The 25,854-nt window shown below is 39.4% G+C and overlaps 1 protein-coding gene across 2 annotated transcripts in view; it reads right to left on the reverse strand.

The window, feature by feature from the left end:
* Positions 1–416: 416 nt before the first annotated feature.
* Positions 417–25,854, reverse strand: part of arhgef7a (Rho guanine nucleotide exchange factor (GEF) 7a) — a 28,033-nt gene continuing 2,595 nt past the window's right edge. Inside the window, exons 2-21 of one of the 2 annotated variants that reach the window (XM_079358161.1) lie at positions 22,159–22,242; positions 15,925–16,009; positions 15,639–15,772; positions 14,141–14,342; positions 13,131–13,210; positions 12,208–12,302; positions 11,993–12,088; positions 11,095–11,217; positions 9,144–9,282; positions 9,000–9,059; positions 8,743–8,889; positions 7,975–8,061; positions 7,758–7,836; positions 7,535–7,674; positions 6,477–6,698; positions 6,110–6,203; positions 5,615–5,704; positions 1,578–1,677; positions 1,360–1,414; positions 417–1,252 (exon numbers count right to left, since the gene is read on the reverse strand). In XM_079358161.1, the coding sequence (XP_079214287.1) occupies positions 1,130–1,252; positions 1,360–1,414; positions 1,578–1,677; positions 5,615–5,704; positions 6,110–6,203; positions 6,477–6,698; positions 7,535–7,674; positions 7,758–7,836; positions 7,975–8,061; positions 8,743–8,889; positions 9,000–9,059; positions 9,144–9,282; positions 11,095–11,217; positions 11,993–12,088; positions 12,208–12,302; positions 13,131–13,210; positions 14,141–14,342; positions 15,639–15,772; positions 15,925–16,009; positions 22,159–22,242 (2,235 nt within the window). In that variant the 3' untranslated portion in view covers positions 417–1,129. Of the gene's footprint in view, positions 1,253–1,359; positions 1,415–1,577; positions 1,678–4,262; positions 5,201–5,614; positions 5,705–6,109; positions 6,204–6,476; positions 6,699–7,534; positions 7,675–7,757; positions 7,837–7,974; positions 8,062–8,742; positions 8,890–8,999; positions 9,060–9,143; positions 9,283–11,094; positions 11,218–11,992; positions 12,089–12,207; positions 12,303–13,130; positions 13,211–14,140; positions 14,343–15,638; positions 15,773–15,924; positions 16,010–22,158; positions 22,243–25,854 lie in introns of those variants that run through there. The other variant, XM_079358162.1, reaches the window with a different exon arrangement.

Below are 25,854 nucleotides of genomic sequence, written 5' to 3' on the forward strand. Positions count from 1 at the left end.
TGACGGGTCTGTGTAGAGTGCTGCCCTCCACAGTAATCATAGACATGTCCGACGGAAAGAGTTATATTTACCGCCAATTATGTAATGTTGCTTTCGGGAGGGTGTCTGATGTGTTGCAGTGTATAATATTTCACAAGACAGCCTTGTTGCACAATTTGAGTTTTTCAGTAGGATCTGGTTGGCTATAGTAAATTCCTTACCTGAAAAGCCAACGTTAAAAATTACTTACTTCTCTTGTCTTCTTTCTAGGTTATCAGAATTCTAAACAGTATAGGGCCAATAACAACAAACAGACAGTTTAACACAAATTCCCTAATTGTCAAGCCCGACAGCTTTGTGTAGCCTACTTGGAGTCAAAAAGCAGTGAATCATATTTCCTTTGTAATATTGCAGCAGATTCAGCAGTAACTTAGTCATTCTTCTAAAACCGACTTTATTTCTCCCCAAGATCAAAGGCTCATCTTTTTGCAGTATTTACATTATACAGTACAAGTTCAATATATGTACAATTCCCTGGGAAACCTAGAGAGAGACAAACCCCAAAGTGGTCATACAATAAAGAAACAGAAATTGCAAAAAAATAAAATAAGACACTTAAAATAAGTTCCCAGACATGAGCTTGCTTCAGCCTAGAAACAACAACAACATAAGCCTTTGCAAGGGAAGGAGGACGAAGCAAATAGAAATAATAATTAAATAACATAAGAGAGGTTATGAAATGGCAAGGTTCAAGTTAAGACTTGTCGAAGGCCTTTTGGACCATTTATAGCATTAATGTACCATCTATGTACCATTGGACAGCATAAATTCGAATAAATACAGGAAGAGGACTTCTCTCGACTCGTCTTGCAGCCAGGTCAAACACAACAAAGACACTGATGAGGGATAGTAATGGACACACCAACTGTTGAGTGAGTGATCTCCCATATTGTGTTTCAAGGAATGTCATCATGGAATAGGTGGTCAAGTCTGTTCATCATCACTATAGTGATTCCTAATTTTATCACCAAAAAGGCGATGTGACTCCAACGTCAGACCAAACACACACATTCTTCTAAAAAAAAAAAAAAGCACAAAAGGACCCGCGTGTCATGGACATTTTAAGGTATTCAGGTAGATATGGTACTCCTTAAAGATTTGTCTCATCCCAGGTCGGGTCATTCATGCTCTTTAACACTCTCCTCACAACCTTTTCCAGATCCTTCCGTGCTCTTTGCTCCTCTTCCAATGACCTCTTCATCTTCTTGGTATCCTACAAGATAAAATGATAATGTTGGGCTTGTTATTTCTACACAGCTTTCAAGACATCTAAGAGTCTATACCTAATTAAACTGAAAGTCACAAGTTCTATTTACTTACTTGTTTCAGCTCTTGTACCTCATCCCTCAGGGCGTACACCACATCCACCAGGCTCCTTAAAGTAATATGTCATGCCCACAAGACTGATTATTAAAGGATAGGCATATTAAGTCCATCTTCAAAGAACAGGTTATGATAGTGCACACTGTCAATTCTTTTCAAGAAAGATTCCTGGCGAAAAAAAAGTATTTAAAAAAAAAATTAGTCCATTATCTTACTTGTCTTCCACTGCACTCTGTCCATTGCGATTAGGACCCTCCCCGAGGACCTTCTTCTCTCCAGGGATGATCATTTGCAGTCCTGCTTCCTTTCGTGGTCCTGTATCAAAGCAGAACAGCACTAAAATATTTGAACTTTTATGTCTCACCTTGAAGAAAGAGGACTTGTCTTAAGTAAATTGCTTTTCTGAACACATTTAGTTGAATGATTGACAATAACAGAATAATTGATAGTACAAGTAGAGTGTTAGTCATGCACAGACCAGATACCAGATAAAAGAGAAGAAAATGAAAGAAAGAGGAGTTACCTGGTAAAAACAACAGCACATAAATTAATGAATTCATTCATATTCCATTAAAATAAATAAGAAATCCACCATCTTCCTAAAACCAACAAACAATATACACAATCAGATAAGTCTTTCTAACAAACCACCAGAATGCCAGTGTCTACCAAATGACAGATTTATTCAAAACTCATAATACAGCGTTTGGGACTGGAACACTTCAGCAGATTAAGACAAATACACTGAAGGCGCTGTTTTGCAGATAAGACGTGGTCACATGTGTAAACTGAATACAGCATTAGAGCACAAAGAGGACAATGTTGGTCAAAGACAGTCGGTCTCTTCACCCTGTCTGTCCTACAGTATGTTTAAATTTTTAAAACCACTGAATACACCTGTCACAAAGTTTAGCACATGATATAAGGACAGTGATATTCTCAGATCAAATACTCATCGAAGGTAGAATGGATTTTTTTTTTTTTTCTTGCTCCGTGACAACTATTATTTACAGAAAAGGAGACTATGTGCTCTTATATTTTAAGTCCATTCTGACAGTATTCTGAGGTTAAACGAGTACTTTACATAGAAATGTTTCCTGTTTTTTGCTGTCTCTTGTTTCTTTTTCCTTTCTTTTTTTGTTTAACCCATATGCTTTCAAAACACAGGGTGATAATTTACACTACGAATGAGTATTTACTTTACGGTAACACTAAATACTCAAGTCTACCTTTAGAACTATATCATACACACAAAAAGTACAGAATTTCACAGATTCTATTCCCCACGCCCACTGGCCTGTTACATGATTGTGCAAAATAATTCAAACACTTCATGTTATAGTTTGCAGTGTAAACTTTCATACAGACCAATAAAATAAAAACAAAAAAACCTTCAAGGGACCATTTTGTAAACATTGACATACAGAATAAAATACAAATTAAAACAAAAATCACCTGTATAAAAAATAATGAATACAATACAGAAATCATTTTAAAAACACTAAATAGTGCTGTAACATGGACCAATATATTCCATACTTCAATAGCATTGCTTGCTGTTAGAGGAGATAGACTCTAAGTGGATGCCAACCTGTACTTTTAATACCAACACTGGAAAAATACTTCTTCATAAAAATAGTCATTAATGCAAGAGAGAACCTGGAAAACATGGTAAACCTCGCAAACCAGACAACACAAAGCCATGTCTGGCTAACAAGGCTGTAGCACAGGTGCTAGTTTGTTGAATGGGATGTTTTTTTTTCAATTTTATTAAGATATCTTGGTCAAATTATAGGCATTACATTAAAGGAATAGTTCAGCATTTTGAGAAATGTGCTATTTAGCTTTTCTTATTAAGAGTTTGATTGGAAAACGGTTGCCACCCTTTTTGTCCAATTAATATGAAGCTACAGCAAGCAGCTGGTTAATTTGGCTTTGCATAAATAGAGAAAACAGAGGAAACTACTAGCCTAGCTTGTTGATAAAGATGTGTTGATACTTTTGTGCTAGACATTGACCTCGAGCTTAGTCAGCTAGCCTTTCTCCATCCAAAGGTTAAAAAAACACACCTTTGAAAATGCACCAATTAACAAATTCCCTCATTATTGTACCCTACATTCTGAAATCGAGTTGAGAGGTGTTGGTAGATGGATTTTGTCTCCTTGTCAACTACAGCTTTTACCTCCTCTCCCAGCTTGTATGCTAAACTAGGCTAAGCTGCTTCAGGCTATAACTTCACTTTGACAAGGCAGTTATGTGAGTGGAATCAACCATCCCATCTTACTCTCAGGGAGAAAAGGAGTTTGACAAAGAGTCAAGAGCATTTGTTCAACTTTTAGGGGTTTTCAACAAAGGCAATTGATTTTCATTAATGGACTGTTGCGGTGTGAAGCTTTAGGTTTGCAGTTTCTTTCCGTCAAGCTGTAATAATCTGCCTTGTTTAAGTAGACATTTTTATTTTGTAAATGTATTAATTCAAGGTCTACAACTAAATATAAATGCAACCCTGTAGAACCGCTGAAGATCAAGCTTTAAAGGATTATGCTTGGGGGACCTCACAATACAGCAAATTATTCAAATTAATGAGTTAAAGGGCCAGTTCACTGCAAATATTAAAAGAAAGGTAAGCCTACTGTCCTGGGGATTTCTGCATCCACCAAATCACAATGTAGTTTGTTGGATTATTTTAAGTGGATTTTAAACTGTGAGGTCTTTGGCTTATCCATGTATTTATGCTTTTTTGTTGATGTTTTTTCATATTTTAGGTGAATTGACCCTTTTAATTCACTATTTTTATGTCCACAAGCTGGAGAAAGCTTTAGTAGATCATATGCGTATGTGATAATCATCTCTTCCTGTAGCAGTTACAGCAAAACACTAACCAATATTTTATTAACTATTAAAACTAAACAAAGACTTTAAGGATTAAATAGCTTTTGGTCATGTGGGTAACTTTTAATCCTGCTAAGCACTTGCAACATTAGTCAAGAGTCGGATTATGAAAATGACATGAAATCATAACAGAATTGGATATTAAATTTGCATGCCGTTATATTTAGCAGGCAACAGGAGCATATGTCCCTGAACCTGCTCATGTGTGTATGACATCTGTGCTATGTTTGAGAATACATACTCTAGAAACACATACTGGAGAGAAGTAGTAAATGGTCATTTAGAATACACTCGTTCCTGAATTACATCTGAATATCAGACAGGAAAAGCTCAGTCCCCATCTTTCCCTCCCACTGTTTTTCCCTCCCCTTTATTCCACTCCAACATCCCTCTACTCCCTGCTGAGAGAGTCCGCCAAATTTGATGGTCAAACAAGGGGAGTGGTCACATTCATGATAAATTAACAATAAATACTGAACACCTACTGCATGACAACTACATGAAGAGAGGAGGCACATAAAAGGGAAAGTGGCAAGGCAACAGGGAGATGCTTAAAACATCTTAAAACAGTCTAAAAATAAATAAACCGAATAAGTTAACAAAAAAAAAATCAACAAATATAATAGAAAATAAATAGATAAATAAAAAAATGTTGTTTCTTTTCATACATTGAAGGTAAAAGAGGTAAGCCAGCTGTACATTACATTACAGTACAGCGTGGCAGTACTGTACGTTCTTTAGTTCTGGTGAGAGATGCAACTTTTGCGTGGCACTGAACCCATCCTGTAACTGTGGGTGGTCCAGATGGAGTCATAGTCAGAGTCCTCTGACAGGTCAGAAGACAACTCAGGCCTGGAAACGCTGCTACGGCGGCCCGGTGGGTCCACACAGGACCGGTCTACATCTGCCAGCACGTGGTTGTGCATCAGGTCAGTGCCTTGCCAGGCTGGTTTGGGCAAGACGAAGTTTTTCAAATGCAAATGGTGAAAATGTTGGGTGAAAAAGGAGGAAAGAGGGGCAATGCAGGAGGGTTGCAGATGCAGCCGTAACAGATGGAAAAACATAAAAACGTGAGAAGAAGGATGGGATGAAGCAGCGATTCAATTTATATGTGGGGAAAATCATAGGAATGTGTGGTGGAAATTAATCATAATGGAAAAGAAGGAACAGCAATGCCAAAAAGTGAGGGATGGAGGAGAGAGACAGAAGAAGAAGAAACAGTTAGAAAGATCGGTTCAGAACACCAGTGTTAAAGACAGGCTTTGAGAATACAGGTACAGCAGTATGAAAACAGAAAGCTCCCTTTATGAACCTCTGCTGTCTTGTTTGCGTGCACATTTAAGATTTTATATTTTCTTACTGGAGTTAAGAGTCTGCCTGGTTTTTGCGCTGGTGCAGTAAGCCTCGATAACTTTCAGGATCTGGGCATCTTCTTCCAGAGCAGCTGTGCCTGCAGAAAGAGAAATTAAGTGATGGGTTCTAAGAGAAAGTAAATACAGCCATTAAACCTTGTGGAAGGATTCTAATTTTTCAAATATGGTTTTAAAAGCGGTTCAAAAGAGAACAAATAGCTTGCAAGTCTCATCTTGCGGGAGCCTAAATCAGGTCTCTGTCCCTAGACTGTGGAAATATGCTCACAGAGCCCTGGCTGTTCATTAAGTTAGAAGCTAGGACCAGTAGAAAATGAGCCTCGCGAAACTTAGCAAGAAGGAGGAGATTCATGTTGTTATTGGTTCACTCATGCAGCTCTTGATACAGATGCAAATAAGATATTTCTCTATCATAAAGAGAAAAAAAATTGATGAATCTAAATCCAACGAAACTCTAACCAGAACAGTGAAGAATTCAAACATACTCTTTCTCAAGGCAAATTCTTCTTCGGACTGTTTCCTCTCGGGCTTGCGCTTGGGAAGGAGCTTCTTTACACTCTTAGGGCTTTTACTGAGATCCTGAAGAGGAAGGGGAAAGCAAAACATAAGAGAAACGACAGTATAATAATTAGGAGTTCTAGACACATATAGAAAAAAGCCTTTGAGCGAGGCCACGACAACCTCAGAATCAGCTTTATTGACCAGGTATGTTTAACACACAAGGAATTTAACTTCAGTAGACTGTGTTCTCTTACTACAATTTAAACACTGAATAACAATAGGCTAAAAATATAAACAAGTAATTAAAGACTGATATGTACAAGACTAAAACATAAACACACAGTCCCTCACCTCCTTGTAACAGAGGGCAGCAGAGGGGCGTAGAGGAGGTGCAGGTCGCAAACAGCTCAGGCTCCAGGGTTTGGGGGTGTTGGGTGGTTCCAGTGGGCCCCACATCAAGGTGCTGTGAGACATTCCGTGGGAGGAGGGGTGAGGCAGGGTGTGGTAAGTAGGAGCCACTGTCATGCCTCTCCCCTCAGCATGCCGGGACGGTGTGAGAGGGTGAGATGGGAGCTGAGGAACAAAAGAAAAACGACTAATTTTAAAACGTCCATCATAGAAAGACTGCTCAGTCCAACACACTGACGACTGTGCCTTAATATGAATACTTTGTGTAATTGAACACATTCACAGTTTGAACGAAAGAGTAGAGAAGCACATAATGGCGAGAAGGAAAGCTAATAAAAGCAGTTTAGATCTTACTGGTTGCCAGTTGCAGGACATAAACATTTCCTCCCCTCGCTCAGAGAATTTTCCTAAATATTTCCTGCTGCGTTCACACATTCTTTTGGTAGGGCAATTGCGGGAAAAATTCAGGTTTAGAGGTCCACAATAATTTCTGGTGTTTTTGTTCAACCATGCTCCAATTTCTTATTGTGTGCTCTTTAGAAGAAAAAAAAAAAGTTTATTCTTTTATTATATCACTTTTATTCAGGTACGTTATATCGCTACTTTAATTGTTTTTTTTTTTTAAGAACTAAAGGGTTACACCATATAGAGGAACACAGAATTGTCACACTGGCGAACATATGAAGAGCATAATTATGTCAAATAGAAAGCGCCACCAACTGGTAAGTGGTCTATTTAAAACGAGATGATTTGTTGTGTATGTTGTTTATTCAATATAGAAGGCTGAATGTTTATTCAATGTAATTTCTCATTACAATAAAGTAAGTGAACAAGCTTCTTTACATTAGGCTGTATTGTCATCTTGGTTGATTGCCAGTCTTTCTGTTGGCCAAAGTCTTGGTGGCCAACTATGCAATTAGTCAGAGCATTAACTTCACACAGGGAAACAATAAAAAATAAGAAAATGATCTGTATTAGAGAATGAAATATGAGCTCCTGACCGTGTGGCAGGGAACAGTGAGCGGTTTGTGGCTGGGCGCTGTGGCCGCAGTGTGCTTGATCTGTCGGGGCAGGTGTTCAGACCAGTCCTGCAGGTCCTGCTGGTTGGTACACACCACTGTAAGACGGTCAAACATCGTACCTGCAGGAGCAAAGATGATGATGTTAGTGAAGGATTCATTTATAAATAGATTTAGCAATTTAGCATCTTGCTAATAGCCTTACCATTTAGCTCAAATGCGTTTTTATGAGCTTCACAGTCTTCAAGTTTGGTCACGGTCATGCTGGCCAGGGGCAATTTTCCCTGCGTGGGGATAAACTTGCTTTAGAATTAAGACGTAACAGAGAAAGGGCCTTTCATGAGCTGTGTGAGGAACAGCGTTAACACAGGAGATCAGAAATAGTAGCTTATCAGATTAAACGCAGGAAAGAGTTTAATAACCTGGAATATGAAGCCGCTCATCCTGGGGCTGGCGGACAACATGAGGAGGACGTGAGGGAAGAGCATGAGGTATCGCTCACTTTTTTCCTAATAAACAGGAAAAGGTTGAAGAATTAGAAAAGAATAAAAAGGGGAATAAAAACGTCCAGCATCAATTTCTCGTCTCAGAATGTGAAAGTGAATCCGGTGAATAGAAAACCGTATATACACTTCAGAGTTTGCCTCCTTATCTTAATGCTGAGCAAAGAGTAAAGGTCGAAAGCAGAGCAATTCTGCCTCTTTTTTTTTTTTTTTTAAAAGCCAATGCAACAAGAATTTTGTGTTGTGAACGATACACGTCTGTTGGATGTAATACATGCTGATTATCTGGGTTACTTAGGACACATGTTCACTACTTAATATTTAAAAATCACATGAATTTTCATCACTTTTCTTTTTTGCTCGCCATTTTGTTGCCTCCACCCTTGAATCCCCTTTCTAAAGAGGGGTTGTGAGATGCCTTTCAAATAGTGTTCCTAATGTTTGGAGAGGATTTTGCACCAATACACCAAGACACATTCCTTATATGTGTAAATGTACTAGGCAATAAAAAAAAACTATTCTGATTCTAAAAAGTTTGGAAACCCTTGATCTTGCAAACGGATGTGTTTCAAGCTACCTAATATGTATAAAACATTCACTAACAAGTATCATTTGGAGTGGAGGCAATATTAGCAGCAGTTTCTAGGACAATCCAGTGATCATGGTGTTGGTTGGTGAAGCTCATACCTCTGAACCAGGACTCTGGACTAAGACCTGGCTCATGTAGAGCACAGAGCCCAAGGTCTTAATGTCGTCCCCCTCCCACAGCCGGATGGACTCAGTAAGAATCTGCAGCTCCAGCTCCTTGCGCTTCCGAACCTCCTGACACTGAGACTGGCACAACGAATGCAAACCACGATGTAACCTTTTGCGATACAGTATTTGATTTGCTGAGACTTTCATGAATACTACAACCAACAGCAGAGGAAGAGAGATCAGCTTACAGATAGATTTTTGAAAGATGCCATGCACTTTTGGATGTCTGGCCGATCTGGATGACTCTCCTGGAGGGAGACATTGAAACACGTTGCTTATCATAGATGCATCATGATAACACAAATGTTTTGGATGGATGTTTAGATGCACACCTCCATGTGCCTCTCCAGCTCTTTGAGTAAAGTGGGGTACTTGTCGAGTCTCATAAAGGGTTTACTGAGGCCTGTCGTCAGGGTGAGGATCCCGGGACTGCCTGCACCCCTCCCCTCCATAAAGTCCCCCAATACGTCACTACAAGAGGAGAGAAGAGGGAGAAAAAATGTAGCTCACTTTCATTCAAAAACACATTGAGAGAAACACTGAACAAGCCTGTGTGTTACGACTATAGGTGTAAATGTATTTTTATTGGCTGTGTTGGTCGGGTCTGTCATGTCTTTCTGTGAGCTGATTGGCCTGTCAGTAAACCGCTCCCACTAATGACAGGCTCTGTTAGAGATCTTCCCCTCTGTCGGTCGGAAGATGATGTTTTCTCATGTTTTTGGTTAGTTAGGGAGGTAAGATGGTTGTATTTTGTTGTCTTTGATTTATAAGGTTTATTTGTTTCCTTTTAGGTTAGACTCAGTTTCATTTGTTCATTTTGGAACCGAATTCACCCTGAAGATTATTTTTATTTCTTCTTATTTTCACTAATATGTTGCTGTACTTTATTCCTTTATCATGAAATAAATTATGTTCTGGTAAAACATTAAATAATCCCCATGGCTGCTGTGGAAGAGAGGGATTTGGGCCTTTATTCATATTGTGTCTTGGCTTCCTCTAGATGGGACGTAACCCTCACACAAATTAACAACTGGCATTCAACTTTCTCCTCTTTTGTTGTCTTTTAAATAGGGAAGAAAATTAACTCATAAGTCAGCAAAATGTCAAAAATGATTTGAAAATAAACCATATGAGCCTCTGGCAGCCCAGCGGTCAGTGTGTGCACCCCATGTACGGAGGCCCTGGTCCTCCAAGTGGGCAACCCAGGTTCGAATCCGACCTGTGACTCCTGTTCCACATGTCGTTCTTCTACGTCTCTCACCCCAATTTCCTCTATCCACTGTCCGGTCCAAAAGTTACACATCATAAATGTTCTATCTAAATTCTTCTGTCTCATATGCAGTTTCTGTTGATGCTACATTGTGCTGAGTGGTTCTCAGGTCCCCCTTATAGGCACGGTAATTTGGTTTGTGCCTTTTCTTCGTTACTCCTGTATTGGCTTCTCTCCACTGGCTCCCTATAAAATCTAGAATAGAATTTAAAATCGTTCTGCTCACCTACAAAGCTCTAAACGGTCAGGCACCATCGTATCTTAAAAGAGTTAATTGTACCGTACTATCCATCAAGAACATTACGCTCCCAGAATGCAGGCCTGCTCGTGGTGCCTATAGTCTCTAAAAGTACTATGGGAGGTAGAGCCTTTAGTTATCAGACACCGCTCCTCTGGAATCGTCTACCAGTCGGGGTCCGGGAGGCAGACACACAAGGTACTTTTAAGAATAGACTTAAACTTTTGTTTTTGATAAATCTTATAGTTAGGGCTGGCTTAGGACCAGCTCATAGTTATGCTGCTATAGGCCTAGACTACCGGGGGAACTGGCACCAGGATCTCTTATCTCTCTCTCCCTCGTTCTCTCCCAGCTTTCATATCTTATTACTGCTTGTCACTATCTTTATATTCTAACCTCTCCTTTTTCTGGGAGCTTCTGAGCTCTCTTAGGCTCCTTGGACTGTTGATGAGGATGGCCTGCCCAAACAGTTTATGCTATACAAATAAAGATTGATTGATTGATTCACCGTCTTAGAGCTGTTTTCAGATTATTTCTGTAAAAAAAAAAATGCCACAGATGCACTTGTGTTGATAACCAGCTGACTGCAGAGTCCTCACTTCGTGTTTAGAAAACCACAATAGCTGCCAAAACCAGCGAACAAACCGCTTCAATAATAAGTTGAACAGTAGAATGTGGAGTATAGTTCTACTGTAAGTAGTAACTGTTACACATGAAAGCCTTTTGTTTCCTCAGACCTGCTGCATGAAAATGGCTTGGAGTTGTGTAAACTTACCCGTGCTGGGTCAGTACATTGACAGCAGAGGGATGGTTGGAGCAGTAACCTGCATAAAGAGCCTTCATTTGTGTTATGAGGTTGAGGAAGAAGCCTCCCACTCTCTGCTGGCTTTCTGGAAGCCTGAAGAAAAAGAAAAAAAAAACACACAAAATAATGCAGAGATGCCAGGATGTTAAGTCAATTAAACACTGGGATTTGACACCAGCCCAACAATGGGATTTAATGCAAATTCAATGTCAGAATTTGACAACCTAGAGTCAGGATTTTCCATTGATTCGACATCATCCCAGCCTTTTTATTTGACACCAGCCCAACATCAGGATTTTACGTTAATTCAACGGCTGGATTTGGTTACATCTAGTCATCGTTGTCAACATTTTACGTCAATCAAATGTCTTAGAGTGAGGTCAATTCAATACTGGAGCTTTACTTCAGCCCAATGTCATGATCTGAAGGCACAACATCATTCAAATTAAGTGGTCAGTTCAACTCCAGGAATTGACATCCATTCAGCATCGAGGTTTGGTGTCAATTCAACGTTGAGACTTGAAGACAGTCGACACTTTGGATTTGATGGCAATTCAACACTTTGATTTGAGATCAATTACACGTCAGGATTTAAGAACACATTATTGATGGGGTTTGTTGGGTTTGTGTTGGGATTTGATAAAACTAGCTTAACAGCAGGATTTGATCAAATCCCAGAAAAGAGAGGAGTAGTATATGGAGTAACAGCTTTGCTCTAGACTAAAAGAACAACAACTGATTTATTCCCTTGTCTATGATTTAATCCAACGTCCCCTTAGTACACTCATTCCACCACTAGATGTCTCTCTGCTTGTTATTAAAGTGTGAAGGTACTGCAGCGGTGACGTGCCTCTGGGAAGGGACTTACTTGGTGCACTCCTCCAGCGATTGGACAAGCATCTGCTGGAAGGTGCTGATCTCCTCGAGGTTTCCCAGAATAAGAGCCACATCCGAGCAGCTCAATCTGGAGGAACAGATAGGAGGGTGAAAGAACATTAAAGACACCATCCACGTTGATCTAAAACAAAGTCCTCATTTGTCGCATTCAGGTCGCATCAAGCTTCATGTGCAAATGAGACGTACTTGTCAATGCTCTGAAGAGGTCGAAGGTAGTTTGTCAAGAGGCTCTGAAGATCCTTGGAGTATTCTGTCTCCGTTTCTAAAATATTCTGCAACACCTGTAATAGAAAGGAACAGCTTCAGTTTGAAAAAGTTCACAGTCTCCAGACACCTTCAGATCCCTACTTCACTTTGTGCAGATCTTAATTTAGTGCCACAGATGAGGAGTCCAAGCAGAAGGATTACATGTAATATAAAAGTAAATCATTTCTTAAAATAAATGTAAACAACTCATAGCTATGATAAAGTTTCCCTGCAGACAGAGAAAACGTGTTGCAGGTTTGGAGTGTGAGCGACATCACTGACCAGTGCATTCATATATCCATGTTTACATTTGTTATATAACAGAAGTGTGAGGTATGCTATCTGACTGACAGTGTAACACTGAGAGTAGCTGATGTCATTAGTGTGAACACACACATCACTGCTATATAGTATTCACAGCCATTAGATAATTGTAAACAGACAAGAACAAAACTTTAACATTATGATCATTTTCCAATCAAAGCAGAAATCTAAAAGATGTGCGCTTTTAGAGATGGAGAAAGAGAGAGGAAGACGACTTGATTATCAAGCAGCTGTGATGACAGAATAACAAAACACATTGGTCACAGAGCAATAGAGGTTGTGGTTTAAAAAAAACAAAAAACAGCCAGATTTTGAACCTGGTTTTTCGTGGAATTGCTTTTTGGATTTATGGGATTTTACAAAATGTATAAATAGTAAATTATTAAAGCATAAATACAGGCCTGGATAAAAGCAGGGCACCAACGAAACAAGAACAAGAACACTTAAATGTTCATGCTGTTGGTGAAGAGATGAAATACAGAAATGAACTCTAAGCAATAAGAAAGGAAGAAAAACACTGAATGAAGGTTCATCATTACCAAGTTATAGTACGTCTTGCTGATGGCAGAAGTGTCAAAGCCTTTAGGTGGGCTCTTCAGGGTGCCGGACTTGGGGGACACTTGATTCAGAGACAGAAGATTTAAATCAGTGCACAAAGTTCTTCCTGTACATTTCTTCTCTTCATATGTTACATGTTCATTTTATACACGTTACTTGTCTTAAATACTTAATATGCATCATACATTAAATATTTAGTTTTATACGGCCCTGTGTGCAAAAATCAACTCCTGTGAGAGTATTGAACAGACGATACAAGTCAAACAGAGGATCACATTTGAAGCTGCCACCTTCTACCAAATGGCATCTCGACATGTTTCACAAAACTCAGAGACAACAAAACCACAGCGGGCCTACAGAGGCAACAGCTGTGTGTCTGTGTTACTGTCACAATGCCAGATGGGATGGGGATGACAATGGAAACTGTGATTCAGTGCAATGTTTGTTTGGCTTTTGTCTGGGAAAGAAACAAGTGTTTGGAAAATGTTTAAGTCTTACTGCTCTGTAATCCTTTCACTCATAACAGGAAGAGGAGGAAGTCTTTTAAATTATGTAACATAAAAGACAAAAGGCTGGGGGGTTTATTTTCACTTAAATATATATATATATATTTTTAACCCCTTTATTTAATTAATGTAAACTTGTTCTTTTTTGCTATTGATGCTGTTTATATTACCTGTTTTACTGTTTTTTGGAGCTGCTCTAACACCTAAATTTCCCCCATTGGGGAATCAATAACTTTGATCCTTTTTCTTATCCTTATCCTTAATTCAATTATATTTTGTGTTACTCTATTTGTACTGTGATGTTGGAACAACCTGACACCTAAATTTCCTTCCAGCTTATTTTGAGTTTCACAGACGCTCTATCTTAATCTAGATGCAACTAAGAATGTCGGTGGTTAAAACAAATAAAATAAAAGGCGTATGAATCACAAGACAATTGTGTTACTTTTTAAAAATGTCTTGAAAAAGGTAGCTGAGCTACTCACCAGAGCCTTTGACCTCACGAACATAGTTGCTAGGAAACCACCCGCTCCTTCCGTTGAGCAGCCCTTCCCACCAGCCGCCGTCCTCCTGACGAGTCACGCTGATGATGTCTCCCTTTTCAAAGGTGAGCTCATCCTCGTTGGTCTGCTGGAAGTTAAAACGGGCCTTCACCAGCAGCTGCTGCCCGCTGTTTTCTGACATGTCCTGTAGTGACATGACAGCAGAGAGCGCAGAGACAGGAGATGGAAGTTATCAACATGTCATCAAGACATGCTTTACACCAACGATGCATTTGTTCATGTTGGGAAATCATGGAAAAGAATATTGTGTAATAATTATTACTCATAAATCTTTCCATGCAGCAGAGACTTTGAAATATTTCTACACAACCGTCAAGGTACAATTTCACTGTTGTATTAGTTTTTTGTCTTTGTCAATAAAGAGTAATGCATCTTCACACACTTCTGAAGAAGAAACTTAGATCGAGCTTGCATTCACAAACATCATTTTCCTTTCTCTACATGTAAATTAACCATGAACACTGCCAATACTAGCAGACATGAACATATACGTTTCAGTCTTGCACAGTAGAAGCTTCAATCTAGAACATTTCTCAGGACTACTGTTCATTTTTTTAAGTCAACAAATAAGAGGGCCAAGTTGAATCGTTTTTTTCTTTTTTTCCCCACATTTCCAACCCCTCCTCCTTTTTACTTTGGGCTCACAGCCACACGTCACCTAAACATCGACTTGTGTGAATCTTTCTTTAAATGTTGCACTCCAGTTGAATTGAAACATGACTACAAAGGACATCTTGCAGACAGACTTTCGTAGAGACACCAAGTGGAACGAGTGTCTTTGGGGGAGATTAAATTAATTCAATTTTGGAGAAACATGTTGGTGTGAGACAACTCGTGCTCTGTCATCCAGAAAATTGCATTAATCCTAGTTATGGACCAAAGAAGTACTACGTGACTTTAAACCTCATTAAAATTATTCATGTTTCACTGGTTTGAATGGTTGTACTAAACCGCTTTGGGTGCTGAACTTGTGTCTTCACAAAGTTTCTATGAAAAGGAAAAGCCTGAAGTGGGCTAATCTCAAAGTCTTTCATACAAACTCTAAAGGGGCTTTTTTTTCCATCTCAAATACTCTATATGTTAAAAGCATGTGGAGGAGTACATGCGGGGGCTAGCATGAGCAGGAGCTAGCATTGTTAGCAGGCTAACTTTAGTGTTTAAGTTATTAAGTTATAAGATAGTGGTATACAGATGTTTTTTAAAATCAAAAACGTTGTTATTCACCTTTCTTTATATTTTCATGAATAAATAAAGACGCCTCTGGATTTTAGTTCCGTTAAAAAAAAAAAAGTTAATTAAAAGTAGAATTCAGATAATAGGCGTTTGATCGGCTTTAGGTTGCGTTACATTTTCGTGTGCATCTTTATTGTAACCGGGTCATCAGTGTCCATACGTGGCTGTTAGCATGTGTTGACCTTACCAGACTGCGAAACTGGTTGTGCAGCAGCTTGGAGGATCGGCCCAGTGACGACTGAGAGGACAGAGACTCAAACGACTTGATGCGATGGGCTGAAGAATGGCGGGCACACACCGAATCGCTGCCCACGCCGATATCTGCACAGAAAGGGCCAAAAATATAACAGCTGACCTGGTTTCTGAGTGACAGTACCTCCACACTCAGAGCGACCTGCCTGCCTTTCATAAAAAAATACACCCACATGCATCATAATACAAACACACAAAATCGGACATGTATTTTCACTGACCTGCAGTCACTTTATTCAAAGCAACCAGACTGGTGAGCACCTTCGTGAAGTTCAGTCCCAGTAGCAGATCACTGGCCTCAAACGGCTGACAGAGAGACCGAGAGAGACAGAGAGAGAGAGAGAGAGAGAGAAAGAGAGAGACAGCCATCAGAAAGTGCATTTCTCTTTTAGCTAATCACTAATTCCTGTGAAGCAGAACTGTGTCATCACTCAGCTACACGGCCAGCACTGAGCAGTCGATCGATAACTCTCGATACCTTTGACAGAAGCAGTGGGCGAAACACACACGCTCAGCAGAAACAGCAACTTGCAGCAGATTTAAATAGACACTTTTTTTTAAGCTTTCTGAGATACTAGTTACAAGATACAAACGAGTTCCCTGAATACTTCTTGAAGAGCAGGAGCATACACGTGTTAAAGGTTGAAAATGTATCATTTTATCATTTCCAGATAAAAGGTCTGTAAACGTGTTATTGTTCATTTATTTGATCAGCTGTTCTAAAGAAGCCATCCTATCCTATCCAGCTCATCTCTCCACTCCCTAAAGCTGACTTTCTCTTTGGATTTCCAATGCCTCAGTCAGCACAATCCTGCACCTCGTGATCAGGGTCAATGTCACCCAAGAACAAACTTTTTAAGGGCAGGTAAGCATCCACTGTTAAAGATGATGCTGGAGACTATTTTCAATTTACCCTGAACACATTTGACAAAGTCTTGTTCTATCTCACATTCATGTAAGACCACCACCAACTCCTCCATGAGAAATCACGACCCAAATTTCATTTTTTAGTTTTCAAAAATTAAAAAAAAAAAATCTTATTTAATAATTGTGGAGTAGACGTTAAAAACATGTGATGGAGGCAAGGAACTGAACCCACTGAAAACGGCTTTGTGGCACACTTTTGGGTCCCGACCCACCAATTGAGAACCATTCATAAAAAGGAAATGGATCAATGTGCCCTTTTTAAAAAAAACATTTTTTAAACTGCAGCTCCAGCAGCTATCCTCCTCCCTCAGCCCCAATCGTGACATTTTTGAAGAAGTCCATTAATTCCTGTTCAATATTTTAAATTTAATTAAGCGTGTCTGCATGTCTCGGGCTATGGAGTACCATGACTGCACTATTTCAACCCAGGACTCCCTGTGAATGGATTTTCCCATGCCACTCGAACGCCCTCAGTTTGGGGGACTGGTACTTTCTGAGCTCTTAAGTAGTCAATTCTATTCCAACAATATGTTTTTGAACCACAAAATAACTACATCTTTCACCTGTTAAGAGTTGGTATGTCTGGTTGGATGGATAATCCTTTAAAATGTATTGTTTATTTATGTTGTTTCAGATTTAAGAAAAGCATGATGTGTTCAGAGAGGTGCTTGTGCCTTTTAGACTTTCAGGTTTCTTCTGCTTAAAAGGGACATAATGTGAAAAATCCACTTTTACAGCATCTTTGAACATTTATTTGGTAACCTGAGAGTCTACCGACCCTCAAAATATGAAATCAACCCATCCAGTCCTCCGTTTGTGGTCTGCATAAGTCTTACATCACCGGCAAAAACCCAGGGGGGGGTCTCACTGCATTTAAAGAGAAACACCAGTTTAGAGACACGCCAAAACGGAGCTTTCTGAGAGAGCTGGTTTCTACAGGGTCACAAAGCTCCTCTGGGGCTTGATTCATGTTATATTTAGACCGAAGCACAGCACAGATGTTTCATTGAGACCACGGCTGACTGTTTAAAATTGGTGAAAAGGGGGGATAATATATCCTCTTTAACTAACACAACCTCCTCTGTGCTATATTAAACAATAACAAAACAGATTTTTCGAAGATGTTGTTCAGTAATGTAGGATTAAGGGGGTCGTGTTCACCTTCCTTTATGACACCTGTCAGGTTGTTTAAATCTTGTTATCAGGTCAGACCAGATCAAGTCAACAAAGGCAGATGTACTGAAATCCAACAATATGCATTGTGTAGTAAGGAAGCCTGTTAAAGCAGGCAGGGGTCTTTCAAGAACAGTGTACAGACTTGTACATGGAAATATTTAAATCAGAAATACCTCGACTGAAGATCGAGTGGGACGAATGACGGTGAGAATTAGGAATACTTAAATCACAAAGGTCATAATGTATCGCATTGAATAAGAAACTTAATAAAATGCAAACAAGCAATGCATTCTCACTCAACAGGTTTATATTTCACCCGTTGAACGGCTGCCTGGCTATAACTGCCATGCTTACACTTATCATTTTTACGCAGTCCTATCAAGCTAACGCCAGCGACCAGCTTGGTCGAAGGAGACTCGTGTGCTTCAGCCACTCCACAAAGGGAGGTCGGTGCATCCCTGCAGGCTCGTTTACCCGTACTTCTCATTCACATCGTAAAGCAGAAGTTTCATGATGATATAAATGCTATTGGAAACGTGTCTTTGCATAACAAGGACAGGGCAGCGAAGTCTGAATATTTCAGGAAACAGACATTTACAATGCATCAATGACTTCTGTTTATTTCTTTCTTTTTGTTAATGGGGGGAAAAAAAGATAGAATGATGCCAGCATTTAGTCACACTGCCAGTAAAAGAGTAAGCCCTGGGTGTATCATGATCAGTGTGACTCTCACTCTCGTCTCTGGGAGTATGAATGGCAGTGATTGTATCTCTGTTGACGACTATGGTTGTCCTCACGCAGCACGCTTCCTGTGTAGAGGCTTCCAATGATTAGTTACTCTCGCTTCAGTTATATTGAGGATGAGTGACTGTGAGATATGAGTCTCTTTTATCTTCCGCTCTGATTGCAGATATGTCCTGAGGGTATATGGGAATAAATGTGTTTGTCACTGAGTGTGTGTGTGTGTGTGTGTGTGTGTGTGTGTGTGTGTGTGTGTGTGTGTGTGTGTGTGTGTGTAAAGGATACTGGACGGCTTGTTGTCCTTAGAGGGCATCCATCTGAAAAGTACACTCTTCCTCTCACCCAACTTTACTTTTACTTGGACTACCAACTACCACTAACTTCCAGTGTTTTGTACTACACTCAATATCTACAAAAATCAAAGTCTTCACATTGACACGCGATGAACGACACGTATTAAACGCGCATTCATGGAGATAACGACTGACACAGCATGCTTGGACGTGTCTGCTTCGCCTCAGTCAGGTAATGATCCCTCCAAGCACACGAAGACAATAATGCAACACCCCTCTGTGACTCACCAGGCTGCAACAACAAGATGAGTTACTTCACATTAGCTTTGAGTGAAGAAAGGATTGTTTATCACACAGGGTAATACAAACGCTCCATGGACACAACATGTACTGGGATATGGTTACAAATCTGCTGAGTACTCTGCAAATCCACTCGTGTTTAACTTCAGGGTATGAGACTGAAGAATACATACGGTTTGTATTTAACGTGTGATATTTGGTTGAAATAAAAGAAGACGTTCAAGTGGTCATTCTCAGGGTGACTGAGGGTGTCCACATGCTCGTTTTGTTTACTGCGTTGTCTCAATGTCATTTCTGTCTTTACACACATTGTCCCCCAATTTTTGAACAATTAGTCAGCACAATGACCCTAAACATGCAGACAAGGCAGCCAAGCAGTTTTTCTCCAACAGCCAACAGTGAATTATTTTTCACCCGCCAAGTTAGTCACCAGGCCTCAATCCAACAGATCATGTGTTTCAGGACCTGGAGAGAAAACGTCCCACAGGCAAGCACAAAGTGAAGATGAAGAATCCAGTGTTCATACATACCATGCTATTTATCAGTGTAGCTCTTAGCTAAGATGAACATAGCTGCGATTCAGACGTGCTGCTAATAACAACGGGTTGCAAACATCAGCCAAATGCAAACTGCAAAGGATTTGCCCCCAAATACAAAGATATCTTCTACTAAGTTATTCTTGCTTGTCGAAGACATGTAACTACCGGTACCCATTTTGTTGTTTCACTGCTATCATAATATTCTGGTTCCAGAACATTTATCAACAAGAATGACTCATAAAGCAATGGCTTTCTTATGATATTTTAATTCAGTCCGCTAACATTGCACCGCTGTTGTTTGCTTTGGTCATGTGATATACTACCTGAAATATTATATTTAAGCAGTATCAGAGGAACACTATACTCAGTACTTCGAGTATTGGGATAACTTTAACTTTTGTTTAGCTTATTATGTATGATACTAAAGACCAATGGTGTTTGTTTGACTGATATGGATTTATGCTCAACACTGAGAATTTGATCAGACAGCCGTTACTTTAATTCAAATCAAAACGTGTAAGTTTAAAATAAACAAGAGGAGCTCAGTCAGTTAATTCACAGTTGTTGCTAAGTAACAGTTTAAATCATTGTTCGCGTCATTAAAAAAAAAAAGCAGTGTTACAAGTATTATCTGGATTAAGCATTTTAGGTATTATGATGAAATGTTTTTGTTGCATTAAAAAAGATTTCAGATTGAGCCGAAGATACTGTTTGTTGGACTTAAACATTTTAAGATTAAAAATTCTGTTCTGAACATTGCAATGTACATTTGTTTGGATTATATTCAGTATCCTATTGATGATTAAAATGACTAAGAGCTCTGTGTTCACTCTATTAGCTATACAATACTGGTTGGAATTGTTTTTTTTTAACAATTGGCTCAAAGCGTGCCCTTACTGGAGACGGATGGATCCGTTATTATTCTCAGGGCAGACCGAGCAGGGTAAGGTTACTACTCCAAAGACCAGTGGGGTCATGGGAACCCTAATGATCACTTCCTGTGGTCAAATGCATCAGAGGTTAAAGGTCAGTAACAGCAGCTGCCTGAAGTGTCAGGCAAGGACTTGATTGTCTGTCTTATCCAAATGACAAATAAGAGTGTTAAAATATGCACACTAAACGTGCACATCCAGCTAGGCTACCATGTGGATGCTAAGCCAAACATCCAGCTAAGCTTTTATTTAAAAAAAAAAAGAGGTAGGTCACAACTTTAAAAAAAAAAGGACAGCTTCTATTTGTCTGTCCTTCTCATGTGAGCGTCCGCTGCTTTAATCTGCAGCTGCGGCTACCTGGGGCCAGAGCCAGCAGTGCTCTGGAGACGATCCATCTTTGCTCTACAGATGGTGAGCGGGAAGACTGCCATGTCCCAACTACTGTAATCCTGCTCCGTCCAGTTGCATATTAAAAAAAAAAAAAAAAAAAAAAGTTACATTGGGTTAAACGCACTCTTGCACGCACAGACCTAAAATGCTAAGAGTGTTTATCTCAGGGAATTTGAATATTTGTTCGAAATAAACTGAAGATTATCGCTCACGGATGCCAAACATGTCCCTGTATCCAAACAAACAACAACCTTTCCTAATGAAACTGCAATAGATCCATTGTAGTCTCCTGCTATTGCCGTGGTCTGAGACCACTAAAAGGCATGTTTCACACACTTCGTGACAGTGCTGTCTCACCCTGTCTCCACCTCTTGCTCAGTGGCTGCAGACTCGGTAGGGAGAGGGAGACTGGGAAACACTGTGTTGTATTGTCAAACTACGCTGGTTCAATGACCCTTTTATTCACTGTCTAGCACACAACCCTAAACTGCACACTGTCATCTATTTGCTTAAGATTACAAGAAGTATATCACAGCAAATATTTCTATATCGACCTGCAAGGGTGAGGTACTTAATCTTAGGACATGTTTAAACCTTACACCTTATAATAATAATACGCAGTTACCCTGTTAGAACAGGGCCTAGCTGTTGCATAATTAGGGTCTTAATTTGTTGAAAGCTGCACTGGCGATTTGTTTTCATCAAAAGGTGGTTTTAACAGATCTAGTGCGATCTGGTGGTGACAATAAAGCCACGCATGAGCATGAGGACAAAGCTCTGCATTCATTAAAGGGGGAAACATAACCCACGCGTCCTTGAAGGAAACTTAACGGGCAAAAGTGTATTACATGTAGGCAAGACTTTGACTTGGGGATTGCAGGTAATGGCAGAAATGTACAACTGCCTTACCGGCCAAAGCCAACCTCTCTCCAGCGGGCGATGGGTGATTGTTCTCGGCTTGTAGTTTACTCCTCCTCCCTCTGTCAGGGGGGCTCCGTCCGTCCCCTCCATGAACCAATTGTTAATTGTATCAGTGTCTCCTCTAAAAACACGCAAACTATTCGCTTTAAAACAAAGTGGTGTTGTGTGTGGAAGAGTGTGGAATGAACACAATCCGAAAAACAAATCATGGGAAAAAAAAACAAACAAGCACTTACCTCGACGCGGAACGATGTGCAGCCCTTGAGAAACTCCTTTATGTTGCTCAGGCACTCGCCGTCGTTCTTCGGATCTGCGTAAATCTGGAAAGACGGAAACGCAGTTCAAAGTTACGCTCCCAGTTCATACCACGAGGTTATTCTTTCCATACGGCACGTTTTTTTTCGAGAGTTAAATAGTGCTAAAATGTATCCTCCTCATTGTACTGTTCTGCACTGTTTTGCACTGGGCCCTGACACTCCTGGAGGCTGAATGCAGATCCCGCAGCGGGGAAGTGGAGGAGGCTGTGGTGTTGGATCGAGGGAAATGACGTCGACAAATAAGGATCCCATGTCGTTGAAGCCTATGGGTGCACTGGTTCTTATATAATAAGCTACCTCAGAAAAGATGCGAAGCAGAAACATGTTAAGAAAAAAAAAAAAAACATTCTACCTATTGGGTAGGAAAAAATGTTTTAAGATCTTAGTTTCTCTTAGTGACCCCAGTTTTTAAGATAAAGTCGAATTTAATCACTTCCAAAACATTATAGCCCTCATGTAGGATAGATTTAGGTGTAGATCTAGGACTATTATATTACACGGAATTCATTTTAGATAAAGAAACCTAATGAACACAGATTTTGTCTTATTTTTGTCTTATTTTGTTAACATAATAATTGATATGGAATGTTTAATATTTAGAAACTAGTGAGGTGAATCTCTTTTTTTGCAAAATTTAAACAAATGAATCTCCATAGCCTCCTGACACTCTGTGGTTACACACTATACATTTTGGCTTTTCTACACGATATGACTTCTCAATTTTGACATTTTGGCCTCATGCATTAGAAAATGTACACTCATCTGTATTCATTCAAGATGGATTCTCACTAAAACGCTTGGTTGGCAATCCCTACATGATTCTTTTTGGACGAAAGCATCTGCTTAATGAATTGTAGAATTGAAGACACAGTACATGACTGTGTGACAGTTACCACACCTGACTTACAGACACCTTACCTGACTGACTGCCTGTCTTCATACCTGACCTCCTGACAGTGAGTAGCCTTCACTGTCTGACAAACACCATACCTTTACATGCATTTACTTAATAACAAAACTTGACTTTCTGACTAAGACTACATCTGACTTTCTCACAGTTACCATAACTGACTTAGCCTATTGAAAGATACCTTATCTGACTTATTTACTGACACGACACCAAGCTGACCGACAAACACTATACTATGCTTTTCCTCTGTGCACTGCCTACACCTAACACCTATGCCTGATCGGACTTAGAGCTGTCCGTTAGCACTTACTGCTGTTCTCTCCTTGCTTGTGTGTGTTTAAAAAGGTCTTTGCAAACCATCTCTTTGACGTATGTTGCTTTGGACCAAAGCGTCTACTAAATGGATTGTGGAATTGTAGACCCAGCACATGACTTTCTGACTGACACAACTCCTGACTTACTGACATTATACATTGTTTGATAACTGAAAGGCAAAGTTGGTTTTCATACATCAACTGCTTAAACCTATAAAAATAACTTCTAAATAAATCAATGAAAATGTGTTAATTTCAGAGTTCTTCTTTCAATGTTTAACCAGCCTGATGTTTTTTTCTTTAATCTACAATGGCCTAAATACCATAAACTATAAATATTGATGGATGAAGCCTGAGTGACATCACAGTCAGAAGCCAGTCAGTGACGGCCACCATGCCAGGAATGCCAACTTTAAGTCAACCTAATGACAGGCTAAGAGCTGAAGCTAAGACAGATTTTAAGCCTCTTTAAAACCGTTAAAGCATGCCTGCTTGTCAGTCAGATCAGCTACACGCATCATGAATTACTCTTATTCTCCATATAATCAAAATGAATGAGTTATCAAAAAATCACCTTCCCATACAGTATATACCGATAGAGACTTTCTTTTTTAAACAAGGCTGTATGCATGTTAATTTCTGCAGTAAAAACGGCTTTTTGAATGGGTGTCTATTTGACTTCCAGTACTTTAGCAGCCAGCCACAAACACTCCAGGTATTGCAGGATTTTGAACCTCCCCATTGGCTTAATTTTTCAACACTGGAAGTTTGCGCTTGCAAAATGCCCTGAAAAAGGCCATTTGATTTATATGATAGAAGCACTTTCAAATTACCTCAAGAACATGTATTTAGTGTAGACTACCTATTTTTTTTAGTTAATTTTAGTACATGTACAGCACTTTAACTGAAAGCGCTTTATAATAAAGTTATTGACTATCTGGACTGATACTTGTTGCTATTTACCAGCCAGCTAAACATTTTCAAGATGGATTACTTAGTCACACTGCTTCTTCTTCCATACTACTAATAATAACAGATATTATTTAATATTTCACCCATGCTCTGCCTCAGCTATACTTTCCCATAAACAAGGAAATATATTGTTCTTTTCAATAAGGTGTCTCTAAAAACCATTGTTCAATCTTCAAAAAGCCATAACACTGTTGGACCTTGATTTTGCTCTCCTCTGACTCTGGCTGTAGAAAACTGATGTGTCTGGTCTCTTTAGGCGACAAGGGCATCCTCTGCATTTTCTTAATTAGCGCTGATAAATGTGTTACTGATACCAGTAAGCTATTTTAGAACATCTGTGCAGCATCGGCTCAAATGCTGTCTTTGCACTGCTGTGTTCCAGGTTTTTAAGTTTATGAATGTAAGGAATCTGAACAATCTTCATCATTTTAATGTTACTTGCTTGCTCAGAAACTGAGAAGGCAACTAAATCTGGACGAATATTGTCCATATTTCCAGTCTAAACAACACATTTGAAAACCCATCAGCTCCCAAGCTAACACCACAGTGACTGAGTGAATGAAAGAAAGTTGTGAATCTGGTGCAAATAGATTACAACATCAAGGCCTGATGTGCATCCATAGAGATTATGTTTTAAAGCTAATGAAATTATAATATTTTTGTGTTAAAAGATACAACATATGAACTAGCTAAAAATGACCAAAGATTCTATATTTACTTCAGCTGCTTCTTGTAAACCTAGATTTATTTCATGGTGATTAGTATTTAGTTGTACAACAGAGCAGAATCTAGAACAAAATGACTTTGTTAGCTACAGTGACTGGCAACAGCAATGACAAATAGCTTGTTATATGTCCCTAATGGTGATGAGACAGGTCATGTGCACTTATCATGACCATCAGATCATGGATAGGATGAGTCACTGTTAAACACTGTCACTATTGTCATTTGAAAGCTTTCATTACTTATTGTGAAAAATATATATATTGTGGCACTTATTTTATCTGAAGGTGTGGGAGAAATTTAAAATGAGAGTGCGATGCATGTTTTTACACACTGGTAGAACCAGGCCTGCAATGGAGATTTGCTAAATCAGGATTTATTTTACTTTTTAAACCTATCTTGACTAAACCCTGATTCGAATTGAACTTAGATTTAATCAGTTGTTGTTGTTGCTGCGGCAACCAAGCCTTTGAGTTCAATGCATACAATAAAGAAATCAAAATGTTCTACTGGACATTGAAAAGGGGCCTTTGTTTGAATTGAGGCAAAATTGGAGAAGTTGCCTTAGAAGATGGCCTTTTACTACTTCTCCTAAATGTAGGAATATAGGTCTGATCAAAAGGTGAAAACCATGATACACTATAAAAACACTTGTAGCAACAGACAACTGAGAAAGTCATGAACTCCATAAAAAAC

Source organism: Symphodus melops (genome assembly GCF_947650265.1).
Source record: "Symphodus melops genome assembly, chromosome: 12".
Lineage (NCBI taxonomy): Eukaryota > Metazoa > Chordata > Actinopteri > Labriformes > Labridae > Symphodus > Symphodus melops.